The sequence below is a fragment of the Pygocentrus nattereri genome, chromosome 1 (genome assembly GCF_015220715.1).
Source record: "Pygocentrus nattereri isolate fPygNat1 chromosome 1, fPygNat1.pri, whole genome shotgun sequence".
NCBI lineage: Eukaryota > Metazoa > Chordata > Actinopteri > Characiformes > Serrasalmidae > Pygocentrus > Pygocentrus nattereri.
The window spans coordinates 15,535,808-15,556,212 of record NC_051211.1 but is presented as its reverse complement, the minus strand read 5'-3'; the positions used below and the strand labels follow the sequence as shown (position 1 = coordinate 15,556,212).

Genomic DNA, 20,405 nt, shown 5'->3' with positions numbered 1-20,405 from the left:
TGATTTTGATAAAACGAATAGTAAAATTTATAGCTGCAAGAAGTTCTAATAACAATTTAGTAGGCAGGCCATGCAACAATTTATGCAACAACTGGTATAAATTATGACGACACACCATTTAAATGTGTTTCTCTGCCATTTCTGGAAAACTGGCTGACCAGCACAGAAATACTGGAGTGCACGCTCAAAATCTGCTGCTTTGAAACCATTTATATAACCATGAGTAATGATTTCTGATGCGTGATCATCACAGAAACAGCAAAAGTGTTTTGACTTTCTAAACATCAAAAGATGTGATTTTAATAAAGTCTTAAGTTTACATACACCTTTTGTCACATTAATTTAACTCCATCCTGACATTTAATCAATTTATTTCAAATTTGATTTTTTTCCATCACATTGCCAGTGGCTCAGAAGTTTACATGCATGTGGTTAGTATTTAGTAGCATTGCCTTTAAATAGTTTAACTTGGGTCAAACATTTCAGGTAGCCTTCACAAGCTTCTCACAATAAGTTGCTGGAATTTTGTGATGGCCATTCTATAACCGTTACTTTGTTTTCCTAACGCCATTTGCCCCAACTTTGGAAGTATGCTTGGGATCATTGTCCATTTGGAAGACCCATTTTTTTTAAGATGGTGCTTCAATCTCTCCATATAATTTTCCTTCCTTATAGTGCCACCTGTTTAGTCAAGTGCACCAGTCCCTCTTTCAGCAAAGCACCCCCACAATATGATGCTGCCACCCCTTACTGTAAACTGTAACCTGGCTTTTTTATGGCAGTTTTGGAACTGTGGCTTCTTCCTTGCTGAGCGTCCTTTCAGGTCATGTCGATATAGGACACGTTTTACTGTTGATATACTTGTCTTTGTACCTGTTTCCTCCATCATCTCTACAAGGTCGTTTGCTGCTGTGATTGGTTTGATTTTTAGCATGCTTATCTCTAAGGCACAAAATGCATCTCCTTCCTGAATTGTATGGTGACTGCGTGGTCTCATGATGTTTGTTTTGGCTCTGATGTCTTTTGTTTTTTCTATGATGTCAAGCAAAGAGGCAAGTAGGCCTTAAATACTGCCACAGGCACACCTCTGATGAACTCAAAATAGGTTCTAACCCACCGGATTAGATTTTGATATAGTGAATTATATTTGTGAATTATATAACTTGCTGAAACTAGAGTTTGTTGACATGAAATCTGTGAAGAGGATAAATATGAGTTTTAATAAAGACTTCGACCTAAGTGTATGTAAACTTATGACTTCAACTGTAAATAATAATTGTTTCATTTCGTTTTTTTCACGTTAAATATTTGTTGCTTTTGTTTCAGATATGCAGAATCTCTTGTTCCATATTTAAATGAACTGGTTGTTAACTACACAAGAGAGACAGAGCTGTTGACAGCTTTATTTTCTGCTATGGACTCTACCTTCACTGTAAATGGGGTTTTGTCCAGTAAAAAGTGCAGGGCTGTGGGTAGAGCACTGGGGCTCTCACCCTCCCGACTCAACCTCACTCTAAAGCCCCGAGCCATCTCTCTCAGAGGAGCTGCACTTCTCTTCAGACACATTACACACCTACATAAACTCTGGTAGGTAGATTTTATTAGACTTAGAATCTTAGACTTAAATTAGACTTTATAACACATTCATGCATCGTCATGTCAATTTGTCAGTTTTCATTCTCAGTTTTGATCACTACTGTGGTTGTGCCCCAAAATCATCTTTACTGCTTCTTAAACATATTTCAAAATTATTCACATTAGCTCTTTTTAAAATGTTCATATTAACATGAATGGCTGGGACTTAAATTTCCATCACACATAAAATCCATCTGTTGGGTTTATAGAAGTAATGCTTTAATGAAATACACTATTGAATGAGAAAAAGTCACCTTTTTTTCTGTGTCAAACTTCATTTCCTCTTAAAATTCCCTTCTCATTTCATTTTCACATCATTTTTTTTTTTTACAAATCATGATTTAGTGTTAAAAATATATTTGAATAAAACTGCCCCATAAATTGCATTGGGCTGTTTTTTGGGCTCATTGTTGACACTTAATTATATAATTAAAAAGGCATAAAAGATTAAACTCTCATATTGTGTTAAAATTCTCTAGCATAATGTATTACCTTTTGTATTTTTCAGCCAAACCAGGTGTTTATCTGCTTGAAATGAATCTCAAAAATGACAATTATTTAGTTAGTCAACTTTCAAAATATTTCTGAAGTGATTAGATATAAAATAATCCACTTGCATAAGGAAGGGGAAAGTTAAAGGAAAATGTGTGAAATAAAACCAGACGTTTATGGACGTGCAGTTCAAACATGATTAGGTGGACTAAATATTAACACGTGATATATTTTGTTTATAGTTGACTGTGTAATTCTTTCATTTTTTTATTTTTTGGGGGGCTGAAATTGAATAATTGTACTTGCGTGTTGTTTTGACTGGAGATTTAATAAATGAAGGCTGGTCTTTGACTTTTGCACAGTACTTAAATTGTCTGTTAATTATCTTGTTAATGTGTTTTTGTGACTGCTTGTCAGTCTAAATGACAGTGTGCTAGGAAGGATGACCCAAGCATTTCGAGCAGAAACGACCTGTGTGCCATTGGTCATTCAGGAGCTGTCTGTGGTCATGACAAGTGTTTGGTCAACTCAGAAGCTCTCCAAGATCCTAAGCAGCTTGGTTGCCCTTCTGAACCTCTGGACAGTTCAGTGTCTGAACCTCATTGAGTGTAAGATGGAGGCTCATTCTCTCATTGGCATCATGTGTCATCCTGGAACCCTTATTATCAGGTTTGTTTATAGAAAAAAAATGAAATGTGTTAAAGATACAACAATTCAGAAAATAATTTATTTCCAAACTGTTTTTGTGGGTCTGTTTCTGTGTGTGTGTGTGTGTGTGTGTGTGTGTGTGTGTGTGTGTGTGTGTGTGTGTGTGTGTGTGTGTGTTTGTTTGTAGGTTGTCTAAAGAGACTCTCCAGAAGTTTTCATTTCTGGTGTATGAAATAAAGGATAAGAAGCTAACCTGCTTCTTTCTGGAAAAGGTTGGAGGAGACCTGACTTCCTGTTCTCTCAGCTGGGAGGAGCTTCTATATTTTGTCCAACAAGGAGCTTGTTGTCATGTCACCGTGAATACCATAAAGAGCAAAATCACTTCTACACATATCAAGCAGCTTCTACCTTTACTTGATAAGGTTCATTTCAAAAGGTAAGACAGTAACATCATGTTTCTACACTTTTTCATATATGTCTGTGTGTATGTGTGTGTGAGCGTGTGCGTGTGTGTGTGTACGCCAATGAGCCAAAACATGATGACGTATGTGCTGTTTGACCTCCTTCTGTTGCTTCAAGGTCCAGTTCCGATGCTTGAATGCCTATTCTTGATGCTTCTGGTGGTGCATGGGGGTTAGTATGGGCACTGTGACCAGTCTGGGGCTACGCAGCCCTGTACGCAGCAGGGTACAATCTGTGTTTTGTGACACATTCCTCACAGGAACATCTATAACAATTTCTGTGACTTGTGCCACAGTAGCCCTTCTTTTAGTTTGAATGAGACAGGACAGACATCATTGCGCAATAATGAGCCTTGGGTGCCCAGCACCCTGTTGCTGGTTTATGGTTTGTCCCTCCTTGCATCACTGTTAACTACTCATAATCACAATAACTACTCATCCCCCAAGCCTTGCTATTTCAGTAAAGCTATGACCCAGTCATCTGGCCATAATTTTGGCCCTTGTCTGTCCTTGACTGTCTGTTGACTCCACCAACTTAATGTTTGCTTACAGTCTAATATATCCCATGCCTGACATGCCCTATTGTTACATGATTATTGGAGATACATTATTCACTTCATTTTTGAGTGGTCATAATGTTTTGTCCAATTGGTTTGTGTGTGTCGAAATGTCTGCTAAGTGCAGTATATGGGGCACAAATTGTTAAATGCCTACATATTGTTACAGTTAACACATGTTTGGTATGTCTCTGCTGTTTCTGGGCTGATTAAGTCTTGATCAATGAAATATTTTCTGACCTATAATGCATTCAGTTCTATTCTTACCTTCTCTGTCTTGGGCCCATTCAAGTGAATGGGCAAAGATTATAGGAGGGGTTTCTGTCTGCATTAACAGTTGCACGATTAACAGGAATTGTCTGGCCTGTGAGGTTCACTACATTCTGCTTTCCATGGTGAAACAGAGAATAAACTTCTATCAAAATGTTGATAAAAAGATATTAAATATGGATACCAGTATTATTCCAGCCCGTACATGCGTCCATCAGGGTGTTAATTATCTCCTCACTATTTAGGATTACTGCTACTAGATGTCATGCTTACTCACTAGATTTCATGCTGCACACTGCCTGCATACATGTAGAATATCACACTTCGAAAACACTGAAATATTGTCAAATTTCATTTCATATATTCAGACTTTAATTCTATTTTCTCAGGTTTCATTTCATATATTCAGACTTTCATTCCCAGCACTGCAGAATGCACCACACAACAGGGTTGCTGGATTTATAAACAACTCAGTCTCACTCTAAGAAGTCCACTAGCCAAAAATATCTGCATCCTGTGTCCAAAAACATATGAGCTTTCATCTCTAGTTCTACAATGTAGGAATGTCTAATAGAGTGGGCAGTAAGTGGACATAGTGTTTAAAAAACCCAGCAGTACTGCTATGTCCTAACATGCCACTCAGTGTCACTGCAGTGCTCAGAATGCTGAAATCATGCAGAGGAACAGATGGACTATAATTTGTAATAGTAGAACTTCAGAGTACACCTACACTTATATGATTAACAGGTTAATATATTAAATTTATGGATGATGTGTTGTTACCTCCACAGGCTGAGCTCCAGCATTATACTGTCCATCATTAGAGAAATCTATGAAACTGGCTCAGCTCACCATGTGTCCAGCTTCTTGAGTTCAACAGAGAATTGTATCAACCTGAATGGTCGAGAGCTGGACACCATCCACTGGGCCGCACTGTGCTTCACCCTTCACAACTGCACAGCCATCTCTCTCAGCCTGCTGTGGGCCTCCATACCAGAGCGGGAGATAGAGAGCATTCTGCATCTGCTCAATAGAGTTTCCCATCTCAGGTAACTCAGTTTATAATAGGTAAATGCCTATTGTAATAGTGTTTTAGAAATAAAGAAAATACAAGTATTATTTTCTCTGGAACCTATTTTTCAACACCCTGTTCTCTTAAAGAAGGTTCTTCAAGGGTTCTTTAGTAAAGACTGTCATTCTATATAGAACCATGAACACTCAAAAAAAATGCATGCTTAAAGTGTTCTTTACATCAGATGAATGGAGAATATATGTGTTATAGGTTATTTATACAACAGTTCCCGGTCCCAGTCAGGCAAGCTGATTGGTTGAGAAGCGTTCTAACAATCACAGGTTTTTCACAAACACTATATCACTCCGCTAAGACACTGTTGCTAAGCAACGAGTTTGACAGCTGTACGAGACGCTCAAGCTATTTGAACATTTTTACTTCTTACTTTGAACAAACAGAAAATGAATACAAAGATCACATTTGACTGACAACCGGTTTGATAAGACTCTGAAGATGAGTCTACACTAAATTCCCAAACTGTCATTACCACTGAGCAAGCTTTTCAGTTGGCAGCTGTGACAGAAGAACAGCTAAACAACCTGGAATCAGCCAGAAATTAACCCAGTAACTTTCAGCAAATATAGTCTCATCTTCAGAGTCTGACCAAATCAAACTGATCCATAAAACTGCTGCAGTTAAAAACAAAGCTTGCTCAGTGGTGATGACAGTTTAGGAATTTTGTGTAAGGAGCTGGAGAATAAACTGCCGGCTGTGCAGCGAGTGAGCTCATTAATCTGATGTAGCAACAAGCTTGTTGTTAAGGAACTATAATTACGCAGAATGTTGCCGTGTCTGATCCACTCATACCAGCACAACACCCACTAACACACCACCACCCCACGTCAGTGTTACTGCAGTGCTGAGAATGATCCACCACCCAAATAGTACCTGCTAAGTCGTTTCTTTTTCTCCTGCTTCTTGTTTGAATTCTCCCGTTCCACTTTAAGTGGTGCAGCTGGACAATCTGACGCCTCAGGCACCATTTAAGGTAGAGCAGCAGAATTCAAAAGAGAAGCTGGAGGATGAGAAGTGACTTCAACCTCATAAAACGTCAAACATTGAGAGACATTTTACAAGAAATTCGCGGAGATGTTTCCCAAGATGCGAGAAAAGTAGCTACAGCAGAGCTAAAGGTTAAAGCAGAGCAAAGTGAGTCTGCATTTTGTTTAGATTTTCAGCCAGTACTACAACATCAGCTCGTACTGAAACATGCTTACAGCAAAGATGGTAAAAGGGACATAAAATGTTGTGGCTCCCAAAGTGGTTTCATTATTGCTGAATGGACAAAATGGCTCTTCCTAATATTTTGGTTGTGACTCCTGAGTTAAGGCTGCTAGTTAGGGGTGGTCAGCACATGCCCATCTACTCGAGCTGTCCGTGGCTCAGTCAGGTTTGCACAGTCACCACTAGTCCAGTGAAAGACCGCGTTCTGTAGTTCATTCTTCCTGGATTGACTAAAGCTTATAGTGAAATTGTAGTGAAAATTTTTGCTATAGCTACACAAAAAATTGTAGGTGCTACAGCTACAAGCTACATTTCATAAAACTGTAGTGGCTACAGCTATTAGCTACTAATATTTGTAGCTAACTACAAAAAGTAGCGCACTACTTAGCTACTCCCCCATCCCTGATCCCTACAGATCTCCAAACTTCATGTGGTCTTCAGATTAGCTCACGAACAGTGCATAGAGAGCTTCATGGAACAGATTTCCATGGCCGAGCAGCTGCATCCAAGCCTTACATCATCAAGCGCAATGCTAAGCGTCGAATGCAGTGGTGTAAAGCGCTGCCACTGGACTCTAGAGCAGTGGAGACGTGTTCTCTGGAGTGATGAATCATGCTTCTCCGTCTGGCAGTCTGATGGACGAGTCTGTGTTTGGCAGTTGAAAGGAGAACGGCACTTGTCCAGCTGCATTGTGCCAAATGTAAAGTTTGGTGGAGGGAAGATTGTGGTGTGGGATTGTTTTTCAGTAGGTCCAGTGAAAGGAACTTATAATGCTTCAGCAGACCAAGAAACTTTGGACAATTTCATGCTCTCAACTTTGTGGGAGCAGTTTGGGGATGGCCCTTTCCTGTTCCAACATGACTGAGCACCAGTGCACAAAGCAAGGTCCATGAAGACATGGATGAGCGAGTTTGGTGTGGAAGAACTTGACTGGCCAGCCCTAAACCTGGCAGAATATCTTTGGAATGAATTAGAGAGTAGACTGTGCGCCTTCTCAGAAGAGTTGAAGCTGTTATAGCTGCAAAGGGTGGGCCAACATCATATTACACCCTATGGATTATGAATGTCACTCAAGTTTATATGCGTGTGAAGGCAGATGAGCGAATACTCTTGGAAATATAGTGTATGAGATCATTTGTGAGTGTCCCGTGGTGCATTTATGAAAATTCACGTTGTGTTTTCACATTATATGAATTCGTATAACTGTCTGTGGTATGTTGTGAAGTGTTGACAGGCTCCTGTTGCTGAAGCTGCTTCACTGCTGCAGCGTGTCTGAGCTCCAAGAAAGGGCAGCAGCAGCAGTGCTCTCTTCTCTGCAAAACATACTGGACTTCTCCTGCCGGGCCTGTCTGGACCTGACTACACAAACAGAGGACACCACTCTACATCTGACCACTGAGGACTGTAGAGTCATCAGCACTGTCATTCAGAAAGCTCAGAAGCACACAGAGCTCATTCTAGAGGACTGTGAGATAGAGGATGCTGGAGTGGATGTGCTCTTCTCTGCTTTGTGCACAGTCAGACTCTGGTGAGACAAATGACAGAGCTCATACAGGAGTAATGAATTGTATTTTCGCTTCAAACAAAAATCTGCACTGTCAGATTTGTCCTTTTGACAAACATTTTGACCAACTTACAGTGGAATTCGTACTGTATTTCAATGACTTTCAAAGCTGCAATGAATCCAGAAGGCATTGCAAAACTCCACATGGGTTGGGCTTCACTGATTAATTATTAGTTTTAATATGTGTGACTATATTCATAATTGACTGTCAATCTCTCTCTCTCTCTGCCTCTGTGTCTCTCTCAGTTGCAGTAAAGCTCTGCTGCTTCAGTTCCTGGCTCTTGTCCGTGTGGGTACTGAGTTTGAGCATATGACTCGTGCTGTAAATCTGTCTAAGGCCCTGGATGGAAAGTTAGACTTCAGTGAGACTCAGCTGGACCTGCAGGTCTGTAAATCACTGGCACTGTTTCTGGAATACAATGATGGCTTGTCAGAACTGGACCTCAGCTACTGCCAGCTCTCTGACCACTGCCTGCAGCTCCTTCTCCCACACCTCCATAAAATAGACATGCTGGAGTGAGTATCCAATGTATATGTGCTCACATGCGCCTACATGTATATTTTGGTTTATACAAACATTATTTTTTGTGTTTGTTTCCATTTTCCAGTCTGAGTCACAATAATATCAGTGACAATTTAGCAAGAAGAATTACAGCATTGTTTCCATAAGTAGCAATATACGTACAGTCCGGTGAGTGTGGCACAATGTATATTGTGTTTTTAGAGAATATAGTGTGTGTGTGTGTGTGTGTGTGTGTGTGTGTGTGTGGTGTGTATTACAAACTTGTACTTCCACTTTATGAGCTCCACCTACCTTATAGGTCCACTATATGCAGTCATATGCAAAAGTTTGGGCACGACTGGTCAAATTACGTTTTGTTGATTTACTTATTTATTTTTTAGGTGAAAATAAGTTAACACATGCTTTATACAGAACACACTTCTAATGCACAGTTGCTAATTATGTGCTGAATTTAACATGCAAAATAATGTAACATTGAAATAACTTATCATATTTAAGTTTGTTCCCTATAAAGCAGAGGTTTCCAGTCCCAATCCTGATGACCCCATACTCTGTGTATTTTTGTGCTATGTCTCATTTAGCACATCTGATTCAACTCATTAGCTAATATACAAGCTTGTGGTCTAGGTCATGTGTGTACTGTTAGGATACATAATAATATAATATAATGTGATAACTTACTTTTACTTAGAAAATCAACAAAACAACTCATTTAAAGTGAACGGTTTACATCTTTTGCATACAATTGTAGGTGTACAACTAGAGACTTTGGTCCACTGTTTCTGATTTATCAGCCCCTCTCTACCTCATTAATCACTGATCAGTTCCTGAACACAGAATCGCTTACACAATGTAATGTTACTGCTAGAGTAAGAACAGTTCAACCACCCAACAACCACCCAAGACTGTCGTAGAGGCAGGTGATCCAACAATATGTTGGTGATAAATGATGTCACAAAACACTTTTCTTAGTATATTGTGTATAGTCAGTATTTTTGTAACACTAAGCAATTGCATGATTCATAAAAAGAAAGATTTAGACCAACTATAAACAGCAACCAGTAGTATCGTAACTGCATAGTAAAATGTAACTGACCGGATGTCAACCAATATCTTATTTTAAACATTTATTTTTAGTATTTTAATTTTTTTATATTTATTATGTATTTATTTATTGTTTAATGTTCCTCGTGTTCATAGTTTATTACACTGCTCTTTAACTGGTGCATTTTATCTGGACTATTGTGATGCATATCGTGTGTGAAAATGTCTCCTAATGTACTAATGTTGTATTTTTGATATATCACCCACCTTTACTCTGTGATCAGAAACTGGGATAGAGGACGGCTAACACAAAATTAAGAGATTGGCTACTGTCTCTAAGTGTACACCAGTGACGTGGAGCTACAGGGCAGGGGGTTCTAATAAAGTGGCTGATAAATGTATATGTTTATGCATATGTATCAGTTGACCTTTGTAATAAACATGTATTCTTGTGTCTACAGGATCTTCAACAACAGAATTACAGATAAAGAGCCTTTCCTAAATGATAAACGCTTTGAGATATGGTGATGACTGTCAGTCATGTAGAAACGCACTGCCAGATTTTCAGACTTCTCTATTTCAAGGACTGCTGGCAATTACTGCTGAATGAGTTAACCTGATGTAACCAACATCAGTCCATTGCTCTGTTAATAAAGATCTGTAATTGGGCAGTAATTGTTTTTTTTATCTCTTTTCATTCAGAATTTTCATGACTGATTAATTTTAGTGGAAATTTGAATGTTCACAGTGTGAGGAATGGCACATGGAAAGTCCTTTGAGTTTTACATGTTCCGTGTTTTGTGTTGAAACATTTGCTTGTGTTTATTTTTCATCTTCAAACTATGAATGAGTCCTTGTAATAAGAACTGTATGGCCATTGGATCCAAGGAAGAGTTTGTATGAGGCGTAGGAACAGAGATGATAGTGGTGCAGTTCATTACTTATTGATCTCTGTGTATCCTGATGTTTGTAGGTCATCCTGCAACTCTTTTTGAGTGACTGCTGGCTTCCACTCATCTTTTTTATCATTAAACTGAATGATATGTTGCATGGCACACCTGTCAGGGATAAGTAGTTATGGATCTGTGACCCTCATTTCTTGCATATTATTGAACTAATTAAACTGATGGGGATTCTTAAGGTATTTACTGTGGCTCTGTAGCTTTTTCCATTCAAGTGCCAAAAAGCATTGATGAATAAGATGGCCTAATTTTTGGGGGTGTTAATGTGGCTTTGTTTAGTTTATGCCACTAATATGTGAACACTTTTAAGTGGTGGAGTTGTATTGTTGTATAAAGTCAATACATGGTAATGTTTCACAGGTTTTGCTAAACCAGATCAATAGGATAAGTCTATCTCAGGAATGTGATGACAGCATTTCCACTGCTAAAAATATCAATATAACTTTTATTAAAATGTTTGTAATATTACATCTTATTGTCATCTTGATGGCAGCATCCATCTGTCTAAACCCCCAATATACACCTCTGTGTTAAAGGTACCTTTACACATTTGCAACTTGCTCATGTCCTGAGTGCTGATACACCCCTATTCCAGGACAGATATTGGCTTCTGCACCTTTCTTTGATAAAAGTCTGGATGGAGAACTCGATGTGCATTTTTCCTAAAACCAAGCTGAAATGTGGACTCGTCTTTTGGACCATCTGAGATGAGCTCGGGCCCAGAGAACTCAGCAGCGTTTCTGCATAGATCTGATGTATGGCTTTTTTTTTTGGATAAAGAGATTCAAGTTGCATGTCTAGATACAGTGGTGGACTATGTTAAGAGACATTGGTTTTCTGAAGTACTCCCAAGCCCATGAGGCTATATTTAACACAGTAGCATTACGGTTTCTCATGAAATGCTGTATAAGTGCTCGGAGGTCGCACACATTAAACCGTGGTTTCTGGCTTTGCCCTACATGGACTGAATTGTTCTGGATTCCCTGAATCTTTTCACTATATTATTTAGATGATGAAATCTAAATAATGAGATCTAAATTCTTTGCAATTAAGTGTAGAGAAATATTGCTTTTAAACTGTTTGACAGTTCTCTCAAAAAGTTTGCCACAAAGTAATGAGCCATGACCCATCTTTGCTTGAAATAACTGAGCCTTTGGTGGGTGCCCCTTTAATACCCTTACATGTTACCAATTAACCTGTTTATTGTGGAATGTTTCAAAATGGTGTAACTTGAATATTCTGTAAGCTTTCCAATCTTATTTTGATTTGTCCCAACTTATTTTGAATGTGTTGCAGACATCAAATTCAAAATGTGTTTATAGTGACAAAAGACAATCAAGTTGCCCAGCAAAACATTAAAACTAATTTCTTTGTTCTTTGTCATTAAATAAACATTTGACATAATTAACATAACACATTGTTTTTATTGCATTTTACAAAATGTTCCAACTTTTCAAGGAAGAATTAATATTTGTATTGTAGTGCAAAGTACATTCTATATTGTGCCACTTACAGATCTGACTTTACAGCCTAACTAATTGATATTTTATGTTTAATAATATGTGTCAGTAATTGATCCACAGCAAGCAGTTAGACTAATGTAAAGATATTACAAGCCAAGCCTTTATCAGTATTAGAAAGATACAACATAGCTTTGAAAATATGATATCATTCACACTTGCATTTAGCAGTAATATAGCATGACACCTATATTAGGTGTCCAGAATCCAGAATATGTCTAAAGCATTACAACCAAAAATGTTCATCATCTGAGCGTTCCCACAGTGACACGCGAATAGCAACAGATGGAGTCTATAGGAAAATAAGGAGACCAAAGAAGGAGATCAGCACTGCAGACAGAGGGTAAAATCCCAAACAACATACAAGCAACTATATTAGTTTTAATGAATTTAATCTCCTTTCACCAGAGTGATTAGATTACAGACAGTATACAGAGAAAAGATAATTGAGGGGTACCTAATTTCTTGATTTAAAGTATGAGTGATATCCAGGAGGCAAAACATTTTAACATTCAAAATCTGTCATCTCCTATCACAATTTCACAGGCCTGACAGTGCATCTGCTTGATATGAACTCCAGAAGGACATCGAATCAAGTCTGAAATAAACATTTCAGTGTTTGAATGAGGTAATAACTGTCCAGGGAAACCCTACACTTCCTAGCAAGATCTACACAGAGCTCTACATCACAGAGGGAGAGAGTGGAGACATCAATAATGAACATGAGGTGAGACAGATTGAGGCAGCAAACAGGAGAACAGCAACAGGTGACACACCAATCAAATGCAATCTTTGAGCTTCTTTCAGAGCAAGATAAACCCATCAGAACTGTGCTGACAAAGGTCTCTGTACCAGCTCTCCACCTTATATTTCCACTTTCTTTCAGGGAAATTAACTTCATGAAGGACCAAAAACTCTGTATGATGGATCTTCTTCATACATGTTTTAAGAAAACTAAAGGAATGGAAATCTAGCTTACAAAAAACTCTGTTCATTTACGATGGTTTAGATGAGTGTGATTTACCTCTAGATTTTCAGAGCACAATATGATGTCACTCAGTTATCCTCAGTGGATGTGCTGCTGGCGAACCTTATCAAAGGGAATCTCCTTCCCTCTGCTCTCATCTGGATAACCTCTTGGCCTGCAGCAGCTCATCAAATACCTTCAGAATGTTTAGATCAAGTGACAGTTGTACGAGGGTTCAGTGACCAGCAGAAGGAGGAGTACTTTAGGAAGAGAATCAGTGATCAGAATCTGGCCAAAATAATCATTTCTGAAATTATCCAGAACCTTATACATCATGTGCCACCTGTCTTTTGTTGTATTTCAGCCACTGTTCTAGAGAGAATGTTTGCTTAAGCAAAGAATGGAGAGATCCCCGAAACTCTGACACCAATGTACACATGCTTCCTCATCTTCCAGCTCAAAAATTGTATGAGAAAAGTACACAAAGGAGCAGAATACAGATGAAGAAATGCTTCTCAAACTGGAACTGCTTCTCAAACTTTTCAGCATTTCCTGATGAAAGGAAACCTGATCTTCTATGAACAAGATCTGAGATTGTGGCATGGATACTAAAGAAGCATCTGTGTACTCAGGGGTGTGCACACAGATCTTTAGAGAGGAATCTGGGCTGCACCAGAATAAAGTGTACTGTTTTGTTCATCTGAGTATTCAGGAACAACTAGCAGCTCTATATGAACACCTTACCTTTCTGAACCAAATGAAAAATGTCCTTAATCCTTTAATGTCCTCACCAAGAAAAAAGCAATGGAATTCTTTTTTGTGTGTGTTTTTTATTTGTTTGGTGCAATAATAAAAACTATTGGTGTTTTTCCCCCATTTTTTTAGCCCAGAGTTTTTAAAAATATTCCCTTCTGCTAAATGATTGAGATGGCAATTTGTGGCATGTATAGTGATTCAAAATGTGCTCTACCAAATGGTTGAGCAAAGCATTGAAGAATTAAGCAGAGTTGGTTCCCTGGACTTAACAACTTCATGAGAAAAGAAATTACTATCTCAGATGTACACAAAAGTGCTGTGGATCAGCTCTTACAGATTGAGAATGGACATTTGGACCTTTTTCTTTGCTTTCTTCCTGGTCTTTCACTGGAGTCCAGTTAGACTTCCCACACAACAAAGACGAAACAGTTCATTAAAATGAAGATCTGAAAGAATCCCACAGCAGAGAAATCCATCAATCTTTTCCACTGTCTGAATGAGCTGGGTGACAATTCTCTAGTTGAAGAAATCCAGCACTACCTGCAATCTGGAGAGATACACACAAGCAAACTCTCACATTCACAATGGTCAGCTATGGTCTTTGTATTACTGACATCATCACAGAAGTTGGATGTATTTGACCTGAAAAAATACACCCATTCTTACAGCAGAGCGGATGAGATTCTTTTTAAGATGCTGCCTGTGATTTCAGCATCACAAAAAGCTCACTAATAGATTGTGCAGCCATTACACAGTTACTTTAAACATTAAACAAGATAAAAGAGACATAGTTCTAGGTATAAACCATGTACAGTTGTAAGCAAAATATACAAACACAAAAAAGGTAAAATTATGTTTTGTTGAATACTTAAGAGAAAATAAGCACTATCACATCCTCTACAGATAACACACCTCTGCCCAATTTAATGCTCAACTGTTTATTTGCTGAATATAACAAATTGGAAAGCATGTGCATGTTCTGGCATATATTTTGTGTGTAACTTTTTAGTCCATAACTATCTTGGAGCACATAAATAGGCCATATGTACACACACACATTTTCTAAGCCGCATCTCCCTCAGGGTCGTGGGGGGTGCTGGAGCCTATCCCAATGGTCATTGGGCGGAAGACGGACCAGTTACACATTTCAGTGTAATGTAGTTACACTGCCTGGGTACGTACCTCCATTTTAATGACAATAAGTCTTATAATAAGAATTAGTCAGCACTTTGAGTTTGCAGGCTTACCTGGTCAATACCTAGAACCTAAGGGACTGTAAATGTAGTGTTACCATATACACTATATTTCCAAAAATATTTGCTCATCAGCCTTCACTGGCATGCACTGGCAAAGCAGGGTTGGGATAGCTACTGCAAAATTAGAAGTTCACCACTTTGCAGCTACTTTTTCAAAATTTGTAGCTAGCTACAATTTAGCTACTTTTCCAGAAAGAGTAGCAGCTACATTTTAGCTACTTTTTGAAAAGTAGTGCACTACTTTTTAGCTACTTTCAATGTGCAATTGTCAGAATATTTGTGAATCTCCACCTGACACACCAAACAAGCCCAACTAATAGTGTGAACAAGACACTGCATTTAATCCTGTGCCAGAAAGAAACACACGTTTGAAAATCTGCAAAAAAACAAAAAGATCACCAAAAAGTGTAACCAGCAATCAAACTTACACACGCAAAGGCGTGATATACAACAAAAATTATGACTAAAGGCAAAGTCAGTCATCCCAGGTACTTCCTAACAAAAATCAACGAAAATAACCAAATACAAACCAGAGAATTTTGTGCAAAGCATTGTCTACTGTTGAAATAAAACTGCTCCAATTTAAACATTTCAGCAACATATGCTGATCAGGCATAACATTATGACCACCTCCTTGTTTCTATGCTCATTGTCCATTTTATCAGCTCCACTTACTATATAGGTGCACTTTTTAGTTCTACATTACAGACTTGTGTCCATCTGTTTCTCTCCATACTTTGTTAGCCCCCTTTTACCCTGTTCCTCAGTGGTCAGGACCAGAGGTGGACGAAGTACACAAATCATGTACTGGAGTTAAAGTAGAGATACCCAAGGTAAAATATTACTCCAGGAAAAGTACAAGTCCTTACTCTAGACCTCAACTTGAGTAAAAGTACAGAATTTGCCTTCAAATGTACTTAAGTATTGAAAGTAAAAGTACTAAAAGATTAATTATGGCTATGATGTCCTGGTATAATTTTTATAACAAGACTCTTACTTCATCAACTCAATTTAGGTGAAAATACTCCAGTCTCTCTCTTCATAAACCAGTCTTTTAATAGAATGTCATTAATTAGCGACGCTAACATATTAAAATGATCATAAGCACAAAACGCTGAAGGACAGCAGTTTCCATCAGGGAGAACCGAGAGGCTCTGAAATCACTTTTACAAACAAGCAAAGTTTCTGTTTAAGATTACTTTGTAAATTAGTTACAAGTGGAATAAAAACTTGCTTTAAATGCAGGTTCACAAATAAGTTTTCCTTTCCTATATAGAGCTGTAGGTCTCTGTTCATAAACATAAACTAACCGAAACTAATTTATTATAAAATGAAAGTGTTTGTATGGTGTAAAAGTAGAGGAGGCAGTAGATAGGGCAAGATGGAGGCAGATGATCCGCTGTGGCGACCTCTAAAGGGAGCAGCCAAAAGAAGAAGAAGTATGAATTCAGAAAAAAAGGAACCTGCCAGTCACAACTGCATGTGTGTACATATTTGTATATTGTGGTCTATTTACACAAAGTTAGGTTAGTTCCATCATTTAGGTAGACGAATGCGCTACCAAACTTTTACGCTGCTGCACTGATGTTGAACCGTGTGCTAGCACTGGGTCGGTATGACCAACAGGTCAAAACAAGCTCAGAACAAAGTGACCGCTGCGCCCCGATTGGTGGAAATATTTAAGTAAAGTACAGATACACAAAAAACTACTGAAGTACAGTAACGAATTACATTCACTTAGTTACTGTCCACCACTGGTCAGGACCCCCATGGACCCTCAGAGCAGGTACTGTTTGGGTGGTGGATCATTCTCAGCACTGCACTAATACTGACGTGGTGGTGGTGTGTTAGTGGGTGTTGCACTGGTCTGTGGCCATCCCCAAACTGTTCCCACAAAGCTGCTCAAAATCTTTTGGTCTGCTGAAGCATTAAAAGTTCCTTTCACTGGAACTAAGGGGCCGAGCCCAACTCCTGAAAAACATCCCCACACCATAGAATAGAATAGAATAGAATAGAATAGAATAGAATAGAATAGAATAGAATTCAACTTTATTGTCATTGCGTATGTCACAGGTACAAAGCAACGAAATGCAGTTTGCATCCATCCAGAAGTGCTTAGCAGCAATATAAATATATATCTTACAATGTACAGTAATTATAGTATATACAGGTTAAAAAAAAATATGAGGGGGTATGAACATGAAGGAGGTTATACAGGTTATAAACAAGAATGTACAGGTTATAAATATGAGGGGTATAAGTACTATGAACAGGTTATAAATATGAGGGGGTATAAAGTACTATGAACAGGTTATAAATATGAAGGGGGATAAGTATGTACTTATGAACAGGTAGAGTATTTACACAGTATATACAGTAATGGGCAGTATATACAGCAGATGTAAGTGCCGGTAAGTGGTGTTCAGTGGTGTGTAAGTCTGTGTGTACAGTCCATTGTTATTTAGATGTCAGGAGGCAGAGTTCAGGAGTGTGACAGCTGTTGGGAAGAAGCTATTCCGGTACCTGGTGGTCTTAGTCCGGAGGCTCCTGTAGCGCCTCCCAGAGGGCAGGGGGGTGAAGAGTCTGTGTGCTGGGTGACTGGGATCTTTGATGATTTTCCCAGCCCTCTTCAGACACTGCTTCCTGTAGATGTCCTCTATGGCAGGAAGTGGTGCACCGATGATGCGCTGGGCAGTTTTCACCACTCTTTGCAGCGCCTTCCGGTCTGAGGCAGAGCAGCACCCGTACCATACTGTGATGCAGTTGGTCAGGATGCTCTCAATGGTGCAGCGATAGAAGTTCACCAGGATGTCTGAGGACAGGTGATTCATCCTCAGCCTCCTCAGAAAGAAGAGGCGCTGGTGAGCCTTCTTTACCAGCTTGGAGCAGCTGGTCGTCCAGGTGAGATCCTTGGAGATGTGGACACCAAGGAACTTGAAGATGTTCACACGCTCCACTGCCGTCCCCTTGATGTGGATGGGTGGATGTGGGTCAGCATTCCTTCTGAAGTCCACAATGAGCTCCTTAGTTTTCTCAGCGTTGAGCAGAAGGTTGTTAGTGTCGCACCACTCAGCCAGATGATCCACCTCCTCCCTATAGGCTGTCTCATAGTTGTTTTTGATGAGGCCAAGCACCGTGATGTCATCCGCAAACTTAATGATGGTATTGGAACCATTGACAGGCTTGCAGTCATGGGTGAAGAGGGAGTAGAGGAAGGGACTCATCACACAGCCTTGTGGTACACCGGTGTTTATGGTGATGGTGGATGAGCAGTGGTTGTCCCACCGGACATGTTGGGGTCGGTTGGTCAGGAAGTCCAGTAACCAGTTGCACAAGAGGGAACTAATACCCAAGTCTGTGAGTTTTGTGATGAGTTTTGAGGGGATGACTGTGTTGAATGCTGAACTGAAGTCTACGAACAGCATCCTGATGGAGGTATTTTTATTGTCCAGGTGTGAGAGGACAGAGTGCAATGCTATGGAGACTGTATCTTCTGTGCTCCTGTTCTGGCGGTATGCAAATTGGTGGGCGTCCAGGGAGGGGGGGAGACAGGATTTGAGCTGTGCTAGGACCAACCGCTCAAAGCACTTTGTGATGATGGGGGTGAGGGCTACCGGGCGGTAGTCATTCAGTCGTGATGGTTTGGAGTTTTTGGGTATCGGAACGATGGAGGTGGTTTTGAAGCAGCTTGGTACCACAGCACGGGCCAAGGACAGGTTGAATATGTCCGTCAGCACTCCTGCCAGCTCACCAGAACATGTTCTGAGAACACGTCCAGGGATGCCATCAGGACCCGCAGCCTTGTGGGCTTTAATCCTGCCCAGCGCCACTCCTACATCGGTGGGAGAAAGAGTCAGTGGTTGGTGGTCTGCAGACACATCTGCCTTGGTTGCAGTTGTTGGGTTCCCTTCCTCAAAACGAGCATAGAAATTGTTGAGCTTGTTGAGGAAGGAAACATCAGAGGAGGCGGGGGAGGGGTTGGTGGTCTTGTAATCTGTCATAATCTGGAGTCCTTGCCACATACGCCGGGGATCGGAGTTGGAGAAGTGTTCTTCTACCTTCCCTTTGTAGTGGTGTTTGGCCTTTTTGATGCCCTTCTTCAGCTCAGCCCTGGCTGCACTGTAGGCCTGTGCATCTCCCGACCTGAAGGCGATGTTGCGGGCCTTCAGCAGGAGACGAACATCCCGGTTCATCCAAGGCTTTTGGTTGGGGTACATGGTGATCTGTTTCTGGGTGGTGACACTGTCTATAGTGGTGGAGATGTGGTCCAGTACAGATGAGGCGTACTGATCCAAGTCTGTGTCAGAGAACATATTCCAATCTGTGTTTTTAAACCGGTCCTGGAGCACGGCGTCTGTCCCCTCTGGCCACACTTTTATTGTTCTCACAGTGGGTTTCACGCGTTGGATGAGTGGTGAGTATTGAGGTGTGAGGAAAAGGGAGAGATGGTCAGATTGTCCAATGTGGGGGAGGGGTGTTGCTTTGTATGCCCCAGGCAGGTTGGAATAAACATGGTCCAAAGTCTTGTCCCCTCTGGTATGGCAGGAGACATGTTGGTGGAATCTGGGGAGGATTGTTTTCAGGTTGGAGTGGTTGAAGTCACCAGCAACAATAAAAGCAGCCTCAGGGTGTTTGGTCTGTTGTTTGCTAATGGCTGCATGAAGTTCTTTCATAGCCAGCTTAGCATTAGCGTCCGGGGGTACATACGCTACAGTGATTATGATGCAGTTTATTTCTCTTGGGAGATAATGAGGTCTGCATTTGACCATTATAAATTCCACATTAGGTGAGCATTGACTCTCGGTAGTAGCAGAGTTTGTGCACCAAGCTTTGTTAATATAAATGCACAAACCTCCACCTCTGGTCTTGCCGGAGTCTTCTGCTATCCTATCAGCTCGGTGTATATGTCGTCCTGCTAACTCAATAGCGTTGTCCGGGCAGCCGTTGTTTAGCCATGTTTCGGTGAAAATCATGACGTTTGAGTCCATAATCCGTCTGTCGTTGGTGATGCAGAGCCGTATTTCGTCCATTTTGTTAGCCAGAGAACGAACATTGGCGAGGAAAATGCTGGGTAAGGGCAGCCGGTGTGGTATAAGCTTTAGCTTAGCTCGTAGCTTAGCTCGTAGCCCTCCGCGCCTACCTCGCCTTTGTTTACGTTCTCGGCGCCGTCTGCGTGCACTTCCGCCCGGCCGGGAGGAGTACGCAGCCTCCGGTGTTCTGGAGATCTCTGGAATGAGTCGGAGATCGGCGATAAAACTGTCGGAGGTTTGAGTATTGATGTCCAGAAGCTCCTGTCTGCTGTAGAACAGAAACGCCGAGCAATTCGAGATAAATAGTCCAGTCAGAAGTAGATAGAAAACCGTTAAAAAGCAGATTCTGGAGAGACGCTGAGCCTCGCGTTGTTCACGCGCCGCCATCTTGGTCTATGTATTATTACCATAATCCCCCCTCCAC

The 20,405-nt window shown here is 40.3% G+C and overlaps 2 protein-coding genes across 5 annotated transcripts in view; both read left to right on the top strand.

The window, feature by feature from the left end:
• The window catches only part of LOC108433501, a 31,733-nt gene extending 20,323 nt beyond the window's left edge, over positions 1-11,410 (top strand). For 3 of the 4 annotated variants that reach the window (XM_017708112.2, XM_017708114.2, XM_017708115.2), the window contains 8 exons: positions 1,327-1,587; positions 2,545-2,796; positions 2,963-3,211; positions 4,855-5,112; positions 7,585-7,887; positions 8,170-8,439; positions 8,532-8,614; positions 9,952-11,410. In XM_017708112.2, coding sequence (XP_017563601.1) covers positions 1,327-1,587; positions 2,545-2,796; positions 2,963-3,211; positions 4,855-5,112; positions 7,585-7,887; positions 8,170-8,439; positions 8,532-8,592 — 1,654 coding nt within the window. In that variant the 3' untranslated portion in view covers positions 8,593-8,614; positions 9,952-11,410. Of the gene's footprint in view, positions 1-1,326; positions 1,588-2,544; positions 2,797-2,962; positions 3,212-4,854; positions 5,113-7,584; positions 7,888-8,169; positions 8,440-8,531; positions 8,615-9,951 lie in introns of those variants that run through there. The other variant, XM_017708113.2, reaches the window with a different exon arrangement.
• Positions 11,411-13,540: 2,130 nt separating this feature from the next.
• LOC119263040 (protein NLRC3-like) lies at positions 13,541-14,097 on the top strand. The gene is made up of 2 exons (XM_037536727.1): positions 13,541-13,705; positions 13,945-14,097. Exons 1-2 carry the CDS (start codon positions 13,541-13,543, stop codon positions 14,095-14,097), a joined length of 318 nt encoding a protein of 105 aa, XP_037392624.1.
• Positions 14,098-20,405: the final 6,308 nt, after the last annotated feature.

Excerpts from the sequence above, each read along its gene's own strand:
- LOC119263040 (XM_037536727.1), top strand. The coding sequence starts at position 13,541 with ATGGATACTAAAGAAGCATCTGTGTACTCAGGGGTGTGCACACAGATC. Across the intron at positions 13,706-13,944 it reads TTCTGAACCAAATGAAAAAT|AGTTGGTTCCCTGGACTTAA; the intron begins GTCCTTAATCCT and ends AGAATTAAGCAG.